Here is a 24,769-nt window from a genome sequence, read left to right on the forward strand (position 1 = left end):
GTGGAAATTTCGAGGAAATTTCTTTGTGCCATTGCTCTTCAAAGATCTACGTGATTTTTTTAAAACTAAACATTTTATTGTACATTTGAGATAAATTGAATCATTACGGAGTATGTAATATAAAACTCAATCGATCCATAAGCCGATAAGACGTAAAGTAGGAAACAATCCACCTTCCCCTCCCATCTTTTTATTTTTGGTTTTACATACTCGTTACCTGATACATCTGATCTATGAATAGATTTTCTGCTAAAGATGCCTTTGATTTACCTAACGTCTCCAACCGTAAATCTATTGAACAATTCCCTTTCAATGCGGATCCGTACGAAACAAGACATTTGATATTTTGTTCTACGTGTATTCTGTTTAGCTTATCGATTCGTTATGTTTGTTTGTTGTTTCGGGAAAAAATGACAAAAAATATAAAAAAAAGCTAAAATATCAATGGCTTTCACAGAAGAAGAGAGAAGAAAAAAAAAATATGATGAAAACCATCCAACCAAACGCATAACGAAATTACCCCCCAACAACGGCATCCAGGAAAAAGTCTCTCACTTTATTTGATTGATGCTGTCACAAACAATAAAAAATCTTCATATCATAACAGTCATCCGTTCTTCCCAACGAAAAAAAAAAAAACCGTATGCTTAAGCCATTCGCAATCAACCAAAAATCCTCGACAATAAGCACTTTTTATTCCAAACGAGAAAACCTCAATTTAACGTTTATTATACAACAACCGTATCATTTTCGGCTTCATAGATATTATGACATATTAATGTAATACCGAACCTCCTCCTTCGGTTTTCTCTTTCTCCTTTTTTTGTTGTTGTTGCTTTTCGTCTTCCATTTTTTTATTATTTATTGTTGTAAAACGGTTCTGTGTGCCGGTGTGAAGCGATACATTTTTATTGCGATTTTCAGTGGCCAAAACAAAAAAAAAATTCTTTCATTTTAGCTAAGCAAGAGAAACACTCATCAAACAGTTGGTTGAAATGGGACGTAAAGCACGACCTAGAGGTGCTTTTGTCTAGCTGGGGTGGCGACGTCGTTGTTGGGGACGTTTGGACTTCAGCTGTGTAACCCGACACACGTAAAACCATCTCAGCAAAGCAATGCATCGTTTACGTACAACATTTACACGATCACGCACTCCTACTGGCGCTGAAATGAAGACTCAAAGTAGCCTTGAGGTACCTAAACAGGTGTGATAAATTATGATAGATCGTCAAATTAGGCGTTTTATGATTGGAAATACAATTCTTTTTCGGACTTTGTTTTCGTTGTTGTTTTTTTTGGTTTTTCTTCGTTGTTCGTTTTACTGCAAAGATTTTTTTTTGTGTTTTTCTTGTACTTTAATCATGATATCAGTTTGCATGGCAATTTTCTGGCATGAGCATAGAAGTTTGCGTATTCTGCAATATGTTTGAGCTTCGAATTATTAATATGAGAGTGATGTGGAATGCAGATAGAGCGAGTGGTATTGGATATTCTAATTAAACTATTCAACCCGATCTATAAAAGCTTTATGTTGATATTGAATTTATTTTTGTTATGTTTAACATTTGTTTACATTAACCATACCGACCTGTGTAAACATGATGCCTCGCCAGTACATATATATGCGAGTAATAGCCATCAACCTTGTTTGAAAAATAAATTCCACCAGAATTATGCGGCAAATGCTTAAGAGCGCTCACCCCTTGGCAAATGTTTAGCCTACATTTGTGCGCAAAAATATTCGTTTTTTGATGATTTCTCTGAATCAAAATCATTTTTTGAAAAAGTAAAACCATTAAAGCAAGCAAAAATGTGTTGCTTCTAAGGGAAAAATTGGTTTGTGATTGATAGCTTATCCCACTTGGAGAAACCTTGTTTTGCAATGTTTTCTACCAGTAGGTCACGTTTTGACTCACAAACCAAATTTTTCCTACAGTTTGTTCATGTCATTTTCACACAGTTTTAGATATGTCATAGTTTTAAATGTACCCAGTCAACTAGGCCCCACCTCTTGGGTGGGTCAGGTCCCTTGACTGTTTTTTTTTCTATAATTCCAGTCTTAGTTTTCTAACCATTTTTAAATGAGGTGGTGTTTTTGAGATCACAAAATTAAAGTCACACGAAAAGGTGATGTCTCTTTTATTCAGAAAACAGCAGTCATCACATGCTTCATTTTACTTATATTTATTTAATTTCCTGAAGAAACAAAAAGAGCTATGAGTTGCTGGCCCAGCGAGCGATGTTTTACTATTTTACTCTATTACGAGTCTTTTATATTGTCTCCTAAAAAGCGCTATGAGTGTCAAATAACAGAAAACATACACAACATGCGCTATGAGTGGAAGGTCCAGCGAGGTACGTTTAACAGCTAATATGAGTCTCCTAGTCTACTAAAATTGGCGTATTTCCTGCCTACCTCTTGAAAAAATATAACTCGTGTGAATTACGGCCCTCGCTTCGCTCTGGCCGCAAAGTTCACACTCGTTCAAACATTTTAGGAACGAAAAAAATTCTTTTAAGAATACGGATCTCACGCACAAATTGTCGTATATCCCAGATTACTAGTCCAATTAAATTCCAATGTTCGAGTTTAACCACATGAATTATGCTACTGGTCGAAATTGATTTTTGAAGCCTCTGAGAATTACTCGAGCTATCGGTTTCTCAAGCAAGCAAGCAAAAACTCTTTTCGGAAGTACTTCTTGATTGTTAGACCAGAAATCCAGAATTTCACAACTCGTCAGATAAGAAATTTTTCTGGAAATCCGCAAAAATGTCGTGGTATAACAAGTTATGTTTAAACTCCAAACTCACTACTTCAATATCATTCTCTGTCAATTAAAACAAAAAAATTGAAAATCGGGTAAAGATTACTCAAGTTATCGCGTGGTAACAAGAGAAAGCCGTCTGTGTAGAATTTCTCCCATATCGTTGTTCGAACATTATCCATCTGCAAACTCAGCCTCAAGAGTTTCAATCTTCGTCGATTTAGACAAAATCTTTGAAAATCGGATAAGAATTATGGAAGCTATCGCGGTGACAAGTAAAAAATTCTCTTGAGAATTACTCCCATCTCATTACCCCAATATTGCCCATCTACGAACTTAACCTCATGATTTTCATTCTCCGTCGATTAAAACCAAAATTTTGAAAATCGGTAAAGAATTACTCGAGTTATCGAGTCCACAAGGAAAAGCGTCTGTGTAGAATTTCTACCATCTCGTTGTTCTAACATTATCCATCTGCAAACTCAACCTCATGATTTTCATTCTCCGTCGATTAAAACCAAAATTTTGCAAATCGATAAAGAATTACTTGAGTTATCGAGTCCACAAGTGTACGGACGTTTTCTGTATTTAACGTTTTTTGCCAATGTAGAACATTTTCAAAATATCAAAGTGAACTTAGCGTTACGGACATTTAAGGGTATTTTCTTTCATAAGACCCTGACTTTCAGTCAAGGGAATTAAGTTCTTCTCAAATTATGAATTTTTGGCGCAAAATTTAAAATTTCTATCGCGAATTCAAATATTGCGCAATTTGGGAAGAACTTAATTGACTGGGTACATTAAAAACTCTGACATATCGACAATCTTTAGAAACTGTGTAAAAATGCAGAGAGTTGCTAATATGACGACTGGGTCGTTTCGACGGATAGAGGGAATATATCGAATGACAGTTGGGTTTTTGAGAGAGAATTCAATATATTTTCGCTCAACCAATTTCAGAATCATTCGACATATTCCCTCTATCCGTCGAAATGACCCAGTCGTCATATTAGCATCTCTCTGTAAAAATGAAATGAACAAACTGTAAGAAGTAACGCATTTTTGCATGCTTTAATGGTTTTACTTTTTCAAAACAAGATTTTGGCTCAGAGAAATCATCAAAAAACGAATATTTTTGCACACAAATGTAGGCTAAAAATTTGCCAAGGGGTGAGCGCTCTTAACTCTGAAAACCTTGCAAGCATGAATGTTCATGAACATTTCGATTATTTTCGTTTCCTGACTTGGATCCTTTTTTTGGACCCGGTCCCATTTTTCCCCTTTTAAGTGTCCGTCGGTGCAAAAATTATATCAACGAAATTTGAATTGAGACATTAAAGTTTTCAAGAATGTAAACCAAATCGGTTTTGATGTTCAAAAGATTGTCAACGCAATTGACAATTGTTAAAAAAAAAGGATATGGTTCCCACATTGAGGGACGACCAAGGTTGATGTGTGAACAAAGTGTTCTAATTCACAATCTCCGTTTTTCTACCTTTTTTATCTTTTAACTCTACCTCATGTCAATAATAAATCATACGTGTGTTCCCGTTGCGTATACAAAAGACAACCTTCACACGACTGTGTGCTGTATGTTGAAGAAGTAAATAGCAATAAAAAAAACTATTTTTAGGGCGAATGCATTAGGCATAAATGAATCAAAATAAACATTGGCTTACGTTCTTTTATGTGTTCGCATTTAATATTCGAAACAAAGCGCTGCTCTTTAAACAAAACAAAAAAAAACACATTTTCTGCATTACATTGAGCACTCTTTAGTGAAGTCAGTTCCATTTTACTTTGATCAAGTTAAACAAAATATTTTCTAAACATAGCTCACGACGTGGATGAAATAAATAAATTTAACATCGACAAATCACCGCGTCTCGTCGTGACGTCGTGATCGTGAGTACACATCGTCAGCGCATAATTTTGAAATCGCTGTGGGTTTCATGGTGACAGGTGCTAGATGATTATAAGGTTTTCATAGAAACTTGCCTAAAACATCATCGAAGTTCATTATGCTAATCCGCAATTCGATTGACCATAATATCAAATTGGTTGAGAATTCCACGGAACAGTTTTAATATTGATTACTACTCTCACTAAACCATAGTCTTGTGCCGAATCAGCAACAGCTGAATATCTCCAGCTGGTCGACAAAGACAATACCTTTGTATTGAAAACAATTCAAAGGCAAGCTACATACAGTACATACATACGTGTGCACATAACAAGTATGCCTGTAGTAAACTCGTTGTTTAGAATGTATTTTGATTGTAATATTATACAAAGAGTAGGTTTGTTGATTAGCTGGTGAAGTTCAGCTGTTGCTGATTCGGCACAAGCTTCTGGTTTAGTGAGTGTAATTCAGGTCAATTCAGGAATTTTTAGGTTAGGTTCGGTAGACGTCACCTATTCTAACAGCTCTGTACGAAAAATCATTTTTTGACTTCTGAATGCCCGCAAATGAAAAATATTTGAATTTATGACCAAGATTCAGTCAGACTACAACGACTCAAATAACGTAAATCAATGTGACAGTGCAGTGATATATTTCACATTTTGCAGAACACAAATTTCAAGTGCAAGGAAAAAGATTTAGCGCCAAATGAAATAAAATTTAGCACTTTTGTCGATTCTTTCATTACAAGCCATCGCACTCTCAAACTACCCATAAATTTGCTATCGCTTTCCGCAATCACATGATAAAATCTGTGTTTTCCAATTCGAGAAATAAAAGTCTTTCGGGGAATGGTATTTTCGGTTTTAATTTGTTTTAACGTTTTCCGAGAGGAGTTTCGTTGCTATTTTACATTCGATGGAACATGGATTTTGTTAAAAGACTTCGGTGAACTATTAAAAAGCCATTTTGTAAAACCCCAATGGCTTTAAAATAGTGATTTCAGCAAAGAATTCTGAATAACAATTTATGTCGCTATATGGTACCCGTAGTTCGATGTGTCGATTCAACGAAGGAAAAAAGAATGGTTTTGTGAAACAGAAACCAATGAAGATGCGCTACGATTTGATAGTTTTTTATCCTCTTTTCCATTCTCCGATTCTTCCATATATTTCGCAAACGAAATTTACATCAAATTTACATAAGTTCTTTCTGTCTATAATCGTTTTCTTGTTTAAACTTACACCAGTCTTGATCGATTTCTTTTTATCAATAAATACGAAAAGAAAACGATACCTTGGGCGATCTTGATGATTTCGACTAAGTTCGAAACAATTGTTCGTTATATCCGTGACACAGTTTATATGGATGACGTCGTTGAAACTAAAAAAAAGGAAGGAAGTAAAATTTAACGCGGTGTTGCAGTGGAAAAGGTTGTAACGGATAATGTGAAAATTGTTGTTGTCAACAGAGCCGGATTAACCCATGGGCAAAGTGGGCCCGGCCCAGGGCGCTGGGAAAATAGGGGCGATTAGAAATTAAATTTTCTCGACAATTTCACGTTCAACATAAGTCATGCACAAATCAACGTCGATTAAAAAAAATTCGCGCTCGCTTCGCTTGCGTCTGTACATTACATTCTTGGGGTAAATGTGAGCTACAAGAAATGCATATATACATCTAACTTGATATTTTTGAATAATACACGCACATCGACTAACCCAAGGCTGTTCGTATTTGGTTATTTAAAGCGTTCTTTTGATGGTCCTGCTTTAGAAAAGTTGAACTTTGAGGCTTCTGGCTGAAGACACTATAAATAATTTTCAATAACCATTCCATTGCTTCATTTTCGTCAGCCGCCGGTGATAGTCGGATGATGGAAAGCTTTTAGCTCATGAGGAATTTTCGAAAATTTTGTAAATTCCTCATGAGCTGAAACCTGCTCATGATCGCCGGACAACGGAAGTTTGGAACAAATAAAGCAGCTGGAAAAGCTGCAGAACAAATCCGTTTCCGCCCATTGAAAATTGTTCATGGCATATATTCGCGATTTTTTTTGTCGAAATCCAAGGCCAATTACATAAATTTCAAGATCTAACACTTTCAGAGTGAAGACAAAGGATCATTCTAGAGTGCCCTAAACTTCAATACTTTTGGGATCCCGAGTCCTAGATCCTTGAAATTGCTTCAACGCAAGTCGTTTTTTCCGAATCATGACCTTACCCAACGCACTGCTCCTAGCATGAACATAAGAAATATTTTGAGGCTGATGAAGTCACAGTAGGCACTGCGTTTCTTTCGTGAAGATAGGTGACTTGTTTTAGTTGTGTGAGTTCAAACACACAATACAATCAATCTTAAGCGGTAGCTCTCATCACAAAAGCCTCCAAATTCGACGTTTGTCAAAGTGGTGTTCATGCTAGGAGCAGTGCGTTGCCTTACCAAGTAGAGTAAATCTCGCAATATAATGAAACTGTAACAGTATCACAAATATTGTGTCAAAAATTCACGTTTTTTTCTTGGTTTTTCCTCACAACGCGTTCATGTTCTAACGATCTTCCAAGGGAAGTGAAAAGTGAGAATAATGAGAGGACATTCGAGTGTAAATTGAAAGAACACCTGAATGAAACTATAGAATTGTGATGTAAATTTGAATTGTAGTGTTCATTTTTCAATGTCTGTGATTATGGAACTTTGTATTTGAAAATAGCTATTTGCTAAATAATTTTTTTTGATTTGATTTGTTCTTCAAGAAGAATTTCAAGAAAAAATTGTTTCGGATTCATTCTACAAACTTCAAACTTAAAATCCCGAAAAATACGAGCGAAACCTTTTTATAACTTTACTTGATTTTTGTTTGTGGGAAAGTTTTGCGAATTAATCACGAAAACTCTGGTTATATCATATATCTCTCATTCATATATGGTTATATGTTATCATAAGCTTGCCACCTCGCCTCGCTCGCCGTTTCTAACTACACATTACTTAGAAAATAATATTCTTGAGGAAATGTTGAAAACATTTTATTTGATTTGGTTGACAATGTGGGAAACAATTTCTTTAATAAATTTTTCATGCGGCGCTGCAAGGCTCATTGCCCAGGGCGCTGTAAATGCTAATCCGGCCCTGGTTGTCAACGAATATGATTTTGTAGCAAAAGTAACCTTTAAACTTTACGCTGAATACCGAATAGAACCAGATTATTAGGAAGTTTGCATAGACATAAGAAGACAGAAGTTTGTGTGATTTATACACTGTCGGTTATTGAGTCCGAATAACTTAAGAAATACAGTGCACGCCAGTGAAATTTAGGTGTGAATTTGCTTCAGTTGGTTTTACCCGTGCGTGGTGTATGGTGTAATGATTTTTTTCCGTATAATCCTTTTTATTTGTGTGAGTGTACCCGCTGAATAACAGCTGAAGCGAATTCGTTCCTAAATTTCACTGACGTTGACTATGGGGTTCTTCCAAGGCCGTTCAAAATGTCAATCGTCATCCACAGAGAAGCCAACACAACCTCACTTTGAAGTTCTAACAAATTTGTTTCAGTTGCGGTTATGTTTGCTTCTGTGGATGACGGTCGGTTGTTTTCGGCCTGTCAAAATTCGTTTTTACCGTACGATGGAAGAAACCTATAGTAGCCAGTTGCTTAAAGTTAGACGGTGTGCCTTCGATCGAAGTTAGATGTCGCTGTAATAATTCGGTCGGAAACGCAAAAGTAGAAACTCGATGAAAGATGAAAGTCTGCATTTTATTGCTCGTTGAACATTTAAAAAAATTAGAAAAAATTTTGTTTATTTAAAGTAAGAGAGCCATTCGGAGCTGATCGTCTCAATGTGATATGCAATTTTATACTTGGAAAGATTTTGCTCGTCTGGCTCTCTTCGCACATTTTCCGCACCGGCAAACCCTTTTTTAATTTCGTTTGCATTTTACTTATGTTGTTGTTGCATAATTATTTAGAAAATTTAATGTTGATGAAGCACACTTGAATGAATGAATTAGACGTGCCATCCACTCAATTTTGCATCATACGGCATGTTCAGTGTTATTGTCGAAAAAAATAGATTTTCACTCATTTCTACATCACATCTCCTAACTTCATCAGGTTCGGTCGGCTTCTTTCGACGAAATTCAGTTAGACACGCAGAGAACGGTTCAATTTCTTCGTCAACATTCATCGAATGACGAAAAACCGGATCTGTTAACCGTACCACAACAGCATGGTGGCCAGAGATCACGTAGCTTTGATTCTGCCGGACATGATGAAGCAGCCGCACCATTTCTGGAAGTACCAAAACGATTTCAACGAAGAAGATCATCGAATTCGAAAACTCCTCCACCATGCGTGCATTGCCAATACATGGACGAGTACGAAAAGGCGGTGGGAGCCGAACAACGTTTCTTTATCGACCATATCGAAGTAAAGTCCTTAAGCTACAGTGAAATATCATCCAGCGAAGACGAATCAGATGAGGGCCCAAAATTCGGAAATCTCTTACTTCCTCCACCGTCACCGGGCATAACGTTTACTTTATCTCCCACCAATGGTGATCGTCCCGAATTTCCGCCAATCAACGGATCACCACCAATAACACCATGTTATCCAACCTCACCAGCTATTGAACTTGCCTTATTTGATGATCCACCACCGAGCCGTGCACGTCGTCGATCGATTTCGCGACAAGAAGCGATTTTCGTTGAACCGACTGGAAATTCATTGGAAAATGTAACGAAAAATTCCGAAAGTGCTGCCGAAGACGACGAACCGAACAAGAGCACGGACGGTGACAATAACGGATCCACTGATTTCGTTCAAGATATCTATTTAACCGTGCCGGACCTGAAACGTGACCGTGCTGCCTCCGTCGATTCGTGCTTTTCGAAATTGTCGTCGAGCGGAAAAACCGAAGAATTGCAGCCGCCCGATGGTGGTTTCACATTGACCGTACCGGTGAACAGTTGTGCGACACGATCTCGTTCCGTTGATATTGTTTTACCCACCGATGAGCAGGCCAGATACAAAGCGCTGGCATTGGCTGGACCATCAGCAGCTGCATACAACTTGAATAGGCGGTAGGTTGATTTTAAAACTAAAATTTTCTTTTTACAATATTCACCATATTTGTGCACTGCAAACTGCAAGTGGGGCGCAAAATTTAAATATTTTTAACTGACAATGTGAAAATGTGAAATGCTGACTAACAAAGCCTCGCGAGGTTGTGTTAAAATAGCTTCATTTTCGATACAGAAACACTTATCGACGCACTTTAGATGTCAGTTCGAGCAGAATTTCGAAATGTGAATTGTAGCAATTAGGCGTGCGCGTGGAAATTCAAATGGAACCACATTCGGTTGACTCTCGTTGTTGATTAGTTGTCATTATGAATTAATGATCGTTAATATGTCATGTAATGTATTGTCTACACGACATCGTTTCTCACAACTCATTTTGGTGGTTTAAATTGACTTTTGCTAGAGCTTTGTGTCAACAATCACCATATTGTTATACCAACATAATTATCACAATTAATTAACGTATGGTACATTCTCGTTTACACATTATCAATAGATAATAGAAAGCTGTAATCAATTTATTCATGTCAACGAAATCAACAAGGAAAGTTGAATTGCTTCATCAATCGTATTATGAGCTTCGACTATGTGAAAAAAAAAACATCAACCGAGGGCCTAGCGTAGGCTTCTTATTAGTGTTCGTTTTTTTTTTTTAATTAACTAGACAATTAGATATCCTGAATGTAGTCAAATCATTTTAATATTGCCGCTGTTTTGTTCGTGATATTATCCAACCAAAAGGTAATATCAGCGACCTGATCGAAAGTTTATGGAACTTACATTCAAATTCAAATAACTATTTTTTGTGAGTCAATTTATATTTTTGTGGGATACAGGGCGAGAGTTTCCATCAGGTTTACACCACGTATGAACAAGTTATTAATTTCCTTTTATTTGTTTAAAAAAAAAAGAAAATTCCAAGAGCGTAGTTTACGATCAGAACGAAACGATAGCCGTTAATAGCTCGAGTTGGAAATTTCTATTTTCCCCTGAGGTGAAGAGATAACGTTTTTCATGTGAGTAATGTGATTATACGTTTTTCTCCACGAAACGACAACATTTTCTTGAAAACATAAACAAAGGATAAATTCAAGTGAGAAATTGAATATTATGTCACTAGGAACAAAAAAAAACGTGTGTTTTTGACCCAGGTGGCTAAACATGGTCAAAAACACACCCTTTCCGTTCCGAGTAACATATACGGTTTATTGGGCATAAATTGCGATATCACGCAATTATATTTACTGGGATCACATGCCATGGCATTTTTCTGACATTTCGTAAATGAAATCTTATCTTTTTTTCCTTGATGCACGTAAGGTGCTAATGTGATTTTTATTCAGTTCTGACCATTACAAATTTTTAAGTTTTTAAATAATAAACCTCACTTAAAGCATTTGAATTCGGAAGGATGCTCTGGACACAACTGGCATTTCTCCTTTGAATTTCCAAAGAAATTCATTGAAATCTTATTAATCTTACGCAAAGTTGATTCAACTGGGATTCTGGTTATGTCATCAGACAAAACGTCAATAAAGTATGAGTTTACACTTGTTTTTTTTGACATTTGTCTCATACATTTACTGTCAAAATTTGGCATTCCTTTTCATTTATTATTTCACAACGCAGGCGAGAAAAGAGTAATTTTCTTTCCTCAGCTGAGACTTTGGAAGCCTTTGTTGTGAAGAACATTTATCTCGGTAAAAAACACCCTCAAAATGCAATTTCCAGCTTTCTTCCCTCGTTGAACAAATAACTATTCACCAACCTATGAACCAACGCACTTCAAGCAAAAGTGCTATTAATGACAGCTGTCAAGTAGAGTACTATTTTGTATGAAATTTTATCCTAACACTCTTTACAGTGTAAAATTTTGTATGGAGCCCTGTCAAGTTTCAGTACCCTATTTAGAGTACCACTTTTGCTTGAAGTGCGTTGTATGAACTCAAATTTACAAATTTAAAAGCAAAATTTTGCCAAAAAAAGTTCTTTGAAAATAATATTCCAAATCTGAGGATACCGCAAAGTGTAACTTCGTGGAATGTGCCATCTCAGATTTTATCTGTTTCGAGAGCAGATTCTAACAACTAACCACTGTAAGTCTGTGATTACTACAAACGGTATTACGAATCCACCAGACGCTGTACGGATTGTTAATAATTGTATGTTCATCGAAAGGTATTTACAATTCTGAAAATTATCCTATGTCTCGTGTAGGTTCCCAGAAGGGAAAAAATCCATCAGGAAATCTCAGCTCATTTTATGTTTGCTAACGAGAGATAATCTAAAAAATTGTCAACATTTTTTTTCCCCTTTTGAAAGAAATATCAATATTATAATAAAGCCACCGCACGAATTAGGTACGGTATATGACGAAGGTATGGTGCATTAATAAGTTATACCAATTTCGTGTGCTTAATTCTATTTACGTAGAAAATATAGCAGGGTGTATACGGCATTCATTTCTCGGGGTTTTTTTCTTCTTCGGATATAATTATTTCATTAACCTATAATGATGTGACACACAACATATGAATTTTATGTACAATCGTTTTTGCGTGTATTTTTTAATAAGTCATGCAAACGGCCACTTCTTCGTAGAGTTTTTTAGTATATTTATTTGTCAACGTCAATTATAGTCAAAGCACTAATGTTATTCCGCTTGTTTTTGTTCTTTCGTTCCTTTTTTGTTGATCTCAGACATTCGCCGATTCATTCTGTAAAATACGATTTGCAATAGCGGGGTAAACCCAAACTATTATAGAGATTCTATTCTGCGTAAGGTTGGGTGTTCGCAGGTGGTTGCGAATACTTACTTCGACTTTTTCTCTGCACGTCGAACTGCCTGAGCAATGACGTCGAACGCCGAGGAGAAATTGTTTTCACATCGGAATTCCCCCTTAAGATTTTAAGCAAACACCACGTACATCTTTCACATCTCAACAACATGTAACAACAACAAATAAAAGGGAAAATCCATGCGAACCATCTCGGCCAGATACAACTGCCTAGACTATTTTATACTCATTTTATGTTATAAATATAATGGAAACTAATTGGATGAGAAATGGTTGAATAAAACCAAAACGAAATGAAACATAGGGAAAAATGGAATTAAGCCAATAAATAAGGTCTGTGCGTCACCCATTTCCCGAATTAAAATTTGAATTTAATTTTATTGTAAAAGTTACTGCGACAAATTGTCCAAGAATTTTCCTATTCAAAAATATTTTTTAATATTGCAAGCACTCGAACATGATTTGCATACACACACAAATCGTGTGGCGACATCACAACCAACACTTTTTCTTTACCATTTTTTTTTAAATAAATGACTGATTACCAACGAATTGGCAAGTTGTGTAGGGGTAATCTTAACTGGTGAAAAAAATGTCTTTTTAATGGTATCGGCGTGTGGTTCTTTTTATGATTGTTATGGGGGTTGTTTTTTTTATATATTCCGCCGAGCAATTTTCTGTGGGTTGTTGGTTTAATCTCTTTGGATATGTTTGCGAAAGTTGAGTATTTAAGATAAATTAGCAAACATCGGGAAAGCTTTCATTCAGCATTTTCCTCTCATTACTTCAACTTAAATAAATTATGATGCAATGGAAATTGCTTACATTGTCTATCCGAATGGATAATGCTTACGGAAAAATATTTTTCATAAGACTGACAGTCTATTTATGCTTGCAGAGAAAAATGTTTTCGGTTGAGAAAATTGCGGCTATTTACGGAAAGTCAGTAAGTCACAGCCGGAGGGAAATCTGAGGTTTAATTGCATTTAGAGCGAAAGACTTTGAGTCTACAGTAAGAGTTAATTCAATAAGCATTTGATTTGTGTTCAATTCTTAGGCTGTCGATGATTCTTATTTTAACATACTAGCACGAACATAGACCATCACTAAAGGTTTTCTGAAATTTTCATGCTAGGTTCTTCCAACGACTGCTAATGTTTTTTCTGTAAAATATTTTTACGATGCACAATGAAGGCTTTGTAACGTTTTAAAGAGCACTCGCTCATGCCATAATAGCAGTCTTGCTGTCGGATCTACTACGTCATTTGATCTAAGCATTTTCAAGACATTAATTTCAAATATTTTGAGGGATTCTTTTGAAAAACAGCCTACCGAAATCGGGCGTGTTTTCTAGTAGAACTTATTATAGGTACCTAGAAAGGACTTCGACCCTAGAAGCCAAAACCACTCTCAAAAAAAAACTTCGAAGCTTTTATGGCTGGTGAAAGGTGATCGAAAGCCGAAAATTTGCACATATGCGATGAAATATGGGCACTTAAACATTTAAACTTCTCATATTTCATCGCATATGCATCCAAACCCCATAAGACCCTATTTGGCCCAAAAGCACATAAAATTACCTTTCAAATGATACCCCACACCACCATGTACGGCTCGTGTAACTGGAGAAATATTGGTAAGAAAAGTGCAAGTTTTCGGTTAAAAACTTCAACTGCACATATTTCAGTGTTAATTAATTTTAAAACCAACGAGTCTCTATTCGGCTCAATAGTACATGTGATTACCTTTCTAATGACACCCCACACGACCATGTACGGCTCGTGTACCCGGAGAAATTTTGGTAAGAAAAGTGCAAGTTTTCGGTTTTTGATCACCTTTCACCAGTCACAAAAGCATCGAAGAATTTTTTTGAAAGTGGTTTTGGGTTCTAGGGTCGAAGTCCTTTCAGGCACATAGAAAAAAGTCCATTGGAAATTGCGTCCGATTTCGGTAGGCTGTTTTTCAAAAGAATCCCTATTTACTTCATTTTTTCGAACATTGCTTTTGCTATAAAACATCACATTGAGCAAATACGTTCGCTTGTTGTAGGTATATTCAACTAAAAACTGAAACAATCCGATTTTTTAACATTAGGAATTTTCTCCTTTCAAATACGGTGAGAAGATGGCGTTTTGTTGACGCTTTTTCTGATGACAGTTCCGGTGAGAAATTGTTTAGTTTCTTACCTCTTGTTACTCCCATGGGGTGCCTATCAGAAACGGCTAGATTTTTTTTTTCGACGACGATGACAAAAAGAAAGAGATGACATCTGGTTAGTGTACCTGATACAGTAAAATAAATCTTTAAACAAATGAAGTAAAAGATTGTTATCAAACATTAAACGGTTAATGCTTCGACAGTTTCTTGATAACCCCTCATATCACAGTCATATTCGTTTTAGGCATCGGGCATGAACTTAGGCAAGCAGTTGCACTTTTATACCGTTCTTTTTTCAGACCGAAAAATGTATTTCCCCATTTACGCCGGCGATTTGTTTTTTTTAAATTCAATTTTCATTTGAAAAGTGATCATTTTCCCGCATCACTGAAAACGCCAATATTAGGAGAAAAACAATGGAATCGACTGATATGCAAAATTCTTTTGAACTGTTGAACTCTCATCGATGGATATGCCTTCAATCGTATTCGATTTCAAAAAGGGTTGGGTATAGCAATTTAAATGTATAGAGATGACTATTAAACGCTAGTAGTGTTTGTTTAAATTACAGCGATAAAGGGAACAAAAGCGAATTCGGCGACAGTTTTATTTGTTTTCGATTTCCACTTCAGTCACAAGGTCTTTTTGCGTCTATTTTCCTAGAAAAATGACAAATTAATTGAAAAGAAAAAAAAATAAGAAAGACGAAACGAGAAACTAATCCGATTCGGGATTAGATCCTTTTTCGTTTTGAATAAGGCGACACACAAAAAAAAAATAAAAAAGTTTTAATTTGACGCTGATAAATTTTCATTAGTTAAATGGAAATAGCATCATGCCTCTTTGAATAATATCCGCCGAATAAATTCCCCGCACTAAAGTGAGTGTCCGAATCATAAATTACTTTTATTTTCGTTGTCTATGTTCGTCTGCAAATTGCGTCTCATTTATCATTAAGTAAGAAAGTGTTTATTTACTCGAAATGAATTTGCGTAGTATAGATAGGAAACTTGGTGTAACGATACCTAGCACAAAAATGCTGGAAGAAATAATTGACTTTGTGATTGATAAAGAGACGAACATTTTATCCTTTTGTTCAATTAACCACGACAAATATAGGGGATACCGAAAGAATGAACCGAACATCTTCAGAAACCTACGCATAGGAATTTTGTCCGAATCTTATTCTACGCAGTTCATTCGCACTCAATTACTGACGCATGTAAACTAAACGTAAAGTTCAATTCCACTATAAAGCGAAACAGGAGCGGTACATAAACAAACTCTGGATGTTATATTTGATGAATGAACTCAATGTCATTTATCTCACACGTCCGGTATATTGCTAGTTTGCAGATGACAAGAATAAAATGGATGATCATTTGATGATGTGGGTCGCTTTATTATTGGACTTGTGTCAGGAGTTTCCGTTTCTTAATTGTATGAGTACGGTTTCTGTTATGCGTTTACGGATAGGTCCAGTTCTAGACTCTACACTATTTCAAACATTCGATTCAGTTTGCATGTGATAGGGAGGAAAGCAACTCTTTTTTCTGCATGCAACTCACTGCCACACTTTTAGGTTAATGGCCTCTCGGTAGCGGTAGGTGATTTGCTTGAGAAAAATCGAAGCGAAATGTTCGTGCCCTATGTTAATGTTCGTTGTAGCTGCTATGTTCAATAACCCATTTCCAAACGATATATAGCATGGGAAGCGATTTTTAACTTTTTAAGCTTGAGTGAGGAACGGTCGATAAAAAAAGCGTATGAATTCCATAGAACTTGCTTCCCAACACCCAAATCTAATTATTTTCCCACAAAATTTATGCACTCAGCCTTTATAGCCTTTAACAACATCATAAGAGATTTGCCATTCATTACTCCATGTATAAGAGCGAACATACATATTTGTCGTCTTGGCAAGCATATGCTGCTCAGATAGAAACTTGTAAAATGTGAAGAGCAGACCCGTATGCGAAATAATAAAATTCAAGACGATCTCATCATATAAGTGAGAGACACGATGCAATGGATGGTTTTCCAAAAAGGTAGCTTATGCACTGAAATACAACAATTTTTAGACCCGTACGAAGTACTGGGGTCTTATGCGTTTACGCATACGTCCGTAACACGTCGAATTGGACTCCCTGAGTAAGGGGAAACCTATTGTGGTTGTCTAGAGATGCCAAATCAGTGAAAAAAAATGTCCGTCTGTCCGTCTGTCCGTCTGCACGATAACTTGAGTAAAACGCATCCGATTTTGAAAATTCTTTTTTTTCCCGTTTGGAAATGTCAAAAGACAGGCTAAGTTCGAAGATGAGTGATTTTGGATCGACCCTTCCCGAGCTGTGGCCCAATAAGTGCTTTACGGTTTTTCGAAGATATCTCCGGACATTCAAACGTTACACTTGTAACTGATACGTCAAATAAAAGGTATTTACAATACCGATCGACAAAAAAAAAGTTTATGGAAATCGGATGACCGACTCGTGAGTTAGACCCCTTGGTGTGAAACAGGCACAGGGCGGCAAGCAGTTTTTGCTTGTAGGTCGGCCACATTTCAACATATTTCGTCTGTTTTAGCTTTATTAGATAGGTATTGACCGTACCAATCAGGGAAAAATTTTGAAATTATGTTCTCCGGAGCGTGAGCTAGGTCTCTTGGAGTGAGCTCTTATCTGGCTACTCGGCCGTACAGTGAACGTGGAGTATTTTGTCAATATCTCGAGTAAATTTTGACCGAATTTCATGATTTTTTTTTTGTTTGAAAGGTATTAACGAATGTAAAGCGTCGGTAAAATTTCCGGTCTCCTAACAAAATGGCTGCCGGTGGCCATATTGGATTTTAATAAAAGTGATATATATTGGGGAAAATGGTACTTAGAGTGTTTCTGTTAACATGGAAATAATTTGTTATGTGTGTGGGGTGTTTCAGGCATTCCATATATGGACATCTATATATATCTATATTCACATATATTGAGCTATATACAGGCATATAGAGCTATATAATAGCATATTCATCTGTGAAATGTTTATTTATAGGAAAATATAGGTAAATATAGCGGTATATAGCTGTTTAAATAGGAATTTATGAAAGTTGACTTCGTACGGGGCTGTCTATATTGCCTCCGGCTAACAAGGCAAAGAAAGATAATGTAAGTGATTTTAAAGGGAGAATAGCTTTTCAGTAGAGAATGAAGTAAAAGAAATGAAGAGTTTCACAGTAAAGGCTTTTGATACGAATAGGTGTTTCGTACGGGTCGGCGTTAGCTATGTTTTCTTTTCGTTTTTCTGTTTATTTTTGCATCTGACGGTTTCTAATTAATCCTATCGTCTACCATTATTCGGTGACGTCATTAGTCATTCCCCTTCTTCATTAATTCATGTTTCTATGGATAACATACATAGATAGTGAAAGAAATTTTAACAATGGCAGGGACTAACGTGAGGATTTTCCTGTGGGTGGGAATTCGACGAAGGCGCAGAAATGGCTTACCACCTCTGACTTAGAGGCGCCAAATAATCCAAAAGTCGAATTTTACCTAGGGAGATTTTAAACGAACTTTTCTTCCACTTCTGAGCCCTTCTGTTGAAAAAAAAACGCGTTTTTTGTGCTGTCATTTAACTTGATTTCAGTGGGTCCTGTTTCCACGATGCGGCCCTGCACCAGAGCAACCAACCACAACTTCATTAATTCTACATTATTAATTAACTAATTAAATTTCACTTGTCGCTTGTGTAACTCAATAGGTGCGACGTGCTATACACAACTTATTATTATTTCTCTGCTGTGATATGCATCTCTCAACTCTCATACTTTAAAACGAGTCCACAGTCCGCACGAGAAACGAAAACAAAACCGAAATCATATTCTAATAGTCAATTCTAATTGAAATTTATTGGCTAGACTAAAAGTTTATGTGCGACAAAGTTGAGAAAATGTTTTGTAACACAAAGTAAATTGGTTAGAAAAATATTCGAACTCCAAGATAATGTTATATCTCCATTCAAAGGATTCGTAATATTTGCATATTTTCTGTTTTCCCACACAACGGTCGGAAAAAGATGAGAGAGAGTGGAGACACACTCAAAGTGTTTGACGTGGATATAACATAAACATAGAAGATGTGTTCAAAAGAAAATTGTGAAAATATTCAGCACTAGCTTATATCGATTGAGTTGAGTGAAAAAAAAAACATTTTTATGATAAAATAAAATCGTATAAAGATGAAAGAAACAATAAAGCTCAAAACGTAAAGGAAAACTTGTGATATAAATTGTTTAAAAGATTAGGGATTAGTATGATAGGAAGATATGGCCCAGACCATAATATCTAAGTATATCCGATACCAAATCGGAATAAAAGAATAACTCGGCGTCTTCTTTTCCCAACGAGAACGCACATAAATACACAGTTCTTCCATATAATATATACGTACGTATTACCGAGCGTATTACGTACGTAGATATTCGATTGCTGTAAAATATCGAAAACGTGTTGTTATAAAAAGCATTTAAGATTAAACATCAAAAATGCTTTCTGCCAGTTGAAATTGTGTTGTGACCAATCGCATATAGTACGATTTAGGCTCGATTTCCACTTACCAAAAGAGTACTCCGTGTGATAGACAAATATTTTTTTTTAATTCACGCCGTAAGTGCGGTTGAAATTCAAAATGGAAAGTGCGCAGGTCTTTCTAACGTAGCGTCATTTTCATACAATGAAGCGTTGAAATGTATTTTTCGGTTCACTTTTTCATCGAATCGTTCACTTAAAATTCAAATTTTAGGCACACTTACGGCGTGAATTTTTGCGTTGTTTACTTGACAGCTCGCTCTGACACGGAGTACGTTTTGTTGAGTGGAAACCATACTTTAGACTGATGGATTTACGTATCCATCGACAAATCATTCCTAGTCTGGTTACCAAATGCGTAAGGCAAAATGTGTCTAAATGCTGCATATTTCGTACGATTTTACGTAGAATGTAGGATAAAATCAGATAAGCTGTCAGTTTCTTATCGGCAAAATTGAATTCAGCAATTCAGCAGAGCAAGAATTCGATATAAACACTATCGGTGTAGTATACATTGAGTTGTAGTGTAAGTTCAGGTTGGCTGTAAGCTTTTGTAATAACTTTTTAGCCCCGTACGAAGTACTGGGGGCTTATAAGATTAATATGCCGTTTGTAACACGTCGAATTGGAAGCAGACAGTAAGGGCAAAGCATTTGGTTATGTTCATAGATGACGAATCCGCAATAAACAAAATGTCCTTCCGTCCGTCCGTCCGTCCATCCGTGACCCCTCTAGCTTGAGTAAATCACAACCTTTTTTCAAAATTCTTTTTTTCCCCGATTGGTATCGACAAAAGTAAGGTCAAGTTCGAAAATGGGCATGGTAGGGTCGGCCCCTCCAGAGCTAGGGCCCTATAGGTGTTTTTCAGTCTTTCGACGATATCTACCGAAATACGCACGCAATAGCTGCTTGTGATATATCAAATGAAAGGTATTGACGAGTAGAACAAAGTTGCTGAACATTGTTTTTGGGTAAGACGCAACGTGGGCTTGTTGGGAGGGCTCAAAGGTCGTTACTCGGCCCTAAGTGTTTTTTGCACAAAAATTGAGTAAATCTCATCCGATTTTGCTAGATTTAGTTTTTTATGGAAGGTAATTGAATACCGAAAAGAACGTGACGAAAAAAGTTTCAAATTTGGGCCCTTGGACTAAGGCCGCTACTCGGCCCTAAGTGTTTTTTGCACATAAATCGAGTAAATCTCATCCGATTTTGCTAGTTTTTGTTTCATTTGAGAGATAATTGAATGCCGAATAGAATGATGGAAAAAAAAGTTTCAAATTTGGGCCCTTGCACTAAGGCCGCTACTCGGCCCTAAGTGCTCTTTGCACATAAATCGAGTAAATCTCAACCGATTTTGCTAGTTTTTGTTTCATTTGAGAGGTAATTGAATACCCAATGGAAAGTTGGCAAAAGATTTTGGGTTTCTAAAATAATGTCGTAAATTGTTGGTTTTATTTGAATGGTACTTCGTACGGGCTTTCGTAATTGCGATATGCGCAATTTTAAAAATGAACACTTTCAGTAAATTTGACCATGCCCAACTTGACTTGCATTTTGGTAACAGACGCATTAGAGGGTTGTAGACTTATTAGGGTTCCGGGCTTATTAGGGCTACGGACGTATTATGGTTGCGGACGAAATAGGATTACGGGTTGTACGGGGCTAAGTCGCAGCAAACGCTCCGACTGTTCTGATGCCTTTTTTTTTAAATCTCATCACTGGAAACCCGTCGTAAAGGCACAGTGCATTGCGACGCGAGATTTTAAATTTTTCATTCGTGCAAAATTGACAAGTAGATTAATCATAAAATTTTATGAATGAAATTAAGGATTGTTATAGCAAAAGAATTTGGCATTTGGTGTTGCTGTGGCAAATATTTTTGGTTATGTCGCTGTGTATAGGCTCAGCAGAATGTCCTTGTTTTTTAATACATCCCTCTATACACTTTACATTTCGATTTCCTTTCACGAATTCATATTCTATGCTGCCAGTCCAGATATTTCTAACATCATTGGGTGTGCTGACAGCTAACGAATATAATAAATTTCGCTGGAATAATGGATTTGAAGTTGATTTTTCAATCTACTTGCAATTATAAGTGATTGTCAAAAAAAAAATTATTAAAATTTGTTAAAGATTGACTTCGACAATAATTTTATACTGTTGGGGCATCGGTTTTTTACTGGCTGTAATGACTTTAATTGTAATGGAAGCAGAGGTAACATAATACTTCAATTAAATACTGCATTCTCGCTAGGAATTGTAAACACTTCCCAAGGAATCGCAACTCTCTTTTTTTGTCCTCTTCAATATGTCTAATTACCCACTCTACACTGTCTCACTGTGTAGACTGTTTCAATGTACTCTCGTCGTTTCAGTAGCGGAAAATTGAATTTGCATTCGTTGGAAGTAGACGCAGACATTTTACATGTTTGAAGTAACGAAGCTTTTCCGACATAACCGAATTTACTGTGCTATCAGGTTCACTTTACGACGTAAATTACGGGACTGACACAACACAATTTTAATAAATCATTCCAATTGAGTGTAGGATACTGTTCCAACCCATGTATAGTACATTGAGCATTTTGTTCGACTAAAAATTCACTTTTATTATTGAATTTTCAAATCATATGTTTCTTAGCTGCACTAATAATTACCAATTTCATAAAGCGAATTAATCTCAGGATGTCTACTAAGGTTTCAGTTTACAATTGTTGTATGTCCCCGGGTGGTAATAACACCTGAGAGTATAATAATTTAAATTTTTAAGAATTTTATCCATGGTTGCAACGGGTGGCATAATATTTTGTTTTAGTTTGATTAGTCGTCGTGGTAGTGTTTACAACAATTTACATATTCGAGGAATAAAACTGACAGTTAGAGAAGCAACCAGACCGGAAATTCCTCTGATAATTTAAATTATCGAACCAATTTAAAATGTTACAAATACATAATCGCAGAGAGTCTTACTTTCCACAATGACCGTCATGCACCGAGCTTGAGTTTTCCAATATCTAGAATACAAAATCGAATCTTTAATAATTGTGAACGTAGGACGTATAGCTTTGAGATCTGTGTCATTCTATATTATTGACACACGTGTGTGTGTGTGTGTGTGTGGTCTGCGGAACATTTTGTATAATAATTTTCCCCGTACATTTACCATATTTTTCAGTGAAATAAGTCGTACATTTTATTCGAAAAAAGATGAAATGAAAATTGTGATTGACTGCGTTTGTCACAACAAAGAAATGTTTTGATTTGGGTTCGGTTTTAAATGTCTGAACTGATTTTTATTGAATAAATCGAAATATTATTTGGAAAGTGGATTGAAAGTTGGTTTAGCACATTAGAACATTGGCAGTAGACAGGTGATATATGATGCGAATGAAAAGTGGCTGGGTAATGTGAGGGAATACTCAAAATGAACTTTAACGGGAAAATGGTAGTTATGTTGCATGAGCTTACAATTGGTTCATTCTACAAAAAAAAACACATTTGACAGTCTATGAAATTTTGCAGCAGAATTTGAATATGTTTTAGCGAATTCAAATTTTGCGCCAAAATTTCATAAACTGGGAAGCACTTATTTAACTGGGATCGATGACTTTTAAAACTCTGCTAAATCTAAAATTGTGTTTTCTAAAGACACCTTAATTTAATGTCGATGTAAAAAAAAATAAAAGTCTAAAACTCTGAGAAAAATACTATTAAAAAAACGAAAAATATGTGTGTGTCCGGACTGATCAGAGCCTTCAGTGTCTTAGTGAATGCTATTTATTTTTAGATAGTTTCCTATTTTGTGTACGATTAAAATCAACTCGTTTTGTACTCGAATTAAACCAAAACAAAGTAAGTTTTACCGAAGAAAAATTAATTCAAAATAATCGATTCTTTGGTCATGGTTGGAAACCAGAATAGACTTACAAAGCGAGCATTTTAATTGTGTTTATGCAATCAAGCTTGCGCCGGTTAGTCGAGGCATTGAGCTTCTTACCGGGCCTTCATACAGCGACATACATATCAAGTTTCTTTTGTTCTAGTGTCAAATTTGACATTTCTAACAAAGGAAGTTTGATACGTACGTCGCTGTGTCGCTGTGTGTAAGCACACTTACCCAGAGTAAACACTGTAAATGTGATAAAAACAATTCAAATTTACATAATTTCCATAATTCTAAAGCTTTTGCCAGCTTTGGCCTTCATCTAGTTCTGTTGGTCATATTTCCATTTGTATGATTCTTTCTGGAATTGCTGGAATTTCTTGACGACCTTTCAGATTATTTTGCATTTAAATCAAAATTGTAATTTGCGCCGATCTTTAATCACTACGATAATAAATAAAATTGATTCGGTGACAACCGATCTTCCGTGGGTATAATTGAAGAGCAGAAAATTTGATTAAAATTTTACGAAAGTCAATTTCAATTTAGCTACATTTCGAACCAAACCAATATTGCTAACAATATCAACGAGACTGAAATAAATTCCGACTTAAAAATGTTTCACAAATTTTGTGCCGGAAAATCGGAAAACTTGTCTAGAAAACTGAATTTCACACGGCTACGTCCGTATTTTACTTCGCTTGTCGATTGACGTTCCGCAATCGTCTGTAAAAATTCAACATATTAAAGTTAACAGGCAGGAGCGGGTTATTTTCGAAAGTCAAAACCTTGATGGGCGCTGTGCACTTGATGGAATGAACACAAAGAATTTCCTAATGAACGAGTCTTTGATGGTTTTGATGATTTTGCCAACAGTAAATATATGAACAATTTGTTTACAGAATGCTCTTTTAACAGGCATGCTTTGTATTTAACTTAAGTCCATGTTTACGTACTCTATTTCATTCGGAGCGTAACATTCACCATACGTGTACCACACGAAAATTCACTTTATCCAACGTTGTTTAAACCAACGGTGAGAATTATTTTTTCAAGCACGGAACACATCCACATGTTCCTTTTGAATCCTTCTTGTCTAAACAACAAAATAAAAACCTCTTCTGCTACGTCTGAAAGTGAAAAGTGTCTATATACAATGTGCACACGAGAACCATAAAAATCATAAAACTGTCTCTTTGCTTTTTGCATGTTCACCGACAAATCCGAATTGGATAATATAGTTGTAAGCGTGACGATGTTACCGAAAAAGCGTATTGTCGATCGGAACACATATAATTTGAAGATCTGATTGAATTTAGAGTTTTTACCGGCACCTGCAGCCGTATTTGAGTTTGCAGTTCAGTGCGGAGCTTTATATTAAAAAAAAAGAATTTTATTTTCTCTCTGACTGAACTGATGAATAAACCTTTCTCAACCAATCTATGATGTAAATCGATGGGACAACTTCGGTTCGATAATGTTCCCTTTTAAAAAAATGGAAAGGCCAAACGTTTACCATATAAATACTTAAAATTCTACCCAAGTTTTGTATTGATTCTTCGAAAGTTTCATTTCGAGAATTCAGTTGTTTTTTTCGTCGAA

The 24,769-nt window shown here is 36.0% G+C and overlaps 1 protein-coding gene across 4 annotated transcripts in view; it reads left to right on the forward strand.

Annotated features, from left to right (window-relative positions):
* LOC119069630 (eye-specific diacylglycerol kinase) overlaps positions 1–24,769 on the forward strand; it is a 194,842-nt gene that overhangs the window by 104,975 nt on the left and 65,098 nt on the right. For 3 of the 4 annotated variants that reach the window (XM_037173729.1, XM_037173732.1, XM_037173730.1), the window contains exons 3-4: positions 959–1,205; positions 8,780–9,747. In XM_037173729.1, coding sequence (XP_037029624.1) covers positions 1,116–1,205; positions 8,780–9,747 — 1,058 coding nt within the window. In that variant the 5' untranslated portion in view covers positions 959–1,115. The remainder of the gene's footprint in view (positions 1–958; positions 1,206–8,779; positions 9,748–24,769) is intronic. The other variant, XM_037173731.1, reaches the window with a different exon arrangement.

The sequence above is a fragment of the Bradysia coprophila genome, assembly GCF_014529535.1.
Source record: "Bradysia coprophila strain Holo2 chromosome X unlocalized genomic scaffold, BU_Bcop_v1 contig_38, whole genome shotgun sequence".
In the NCBI taxonomy this organism is placed as follows: Eukaryota; Metazoa; Arthropoda; class Insecta; order Diptera; family Sciaridae; genus Bradysia; species Bradysia coprophila.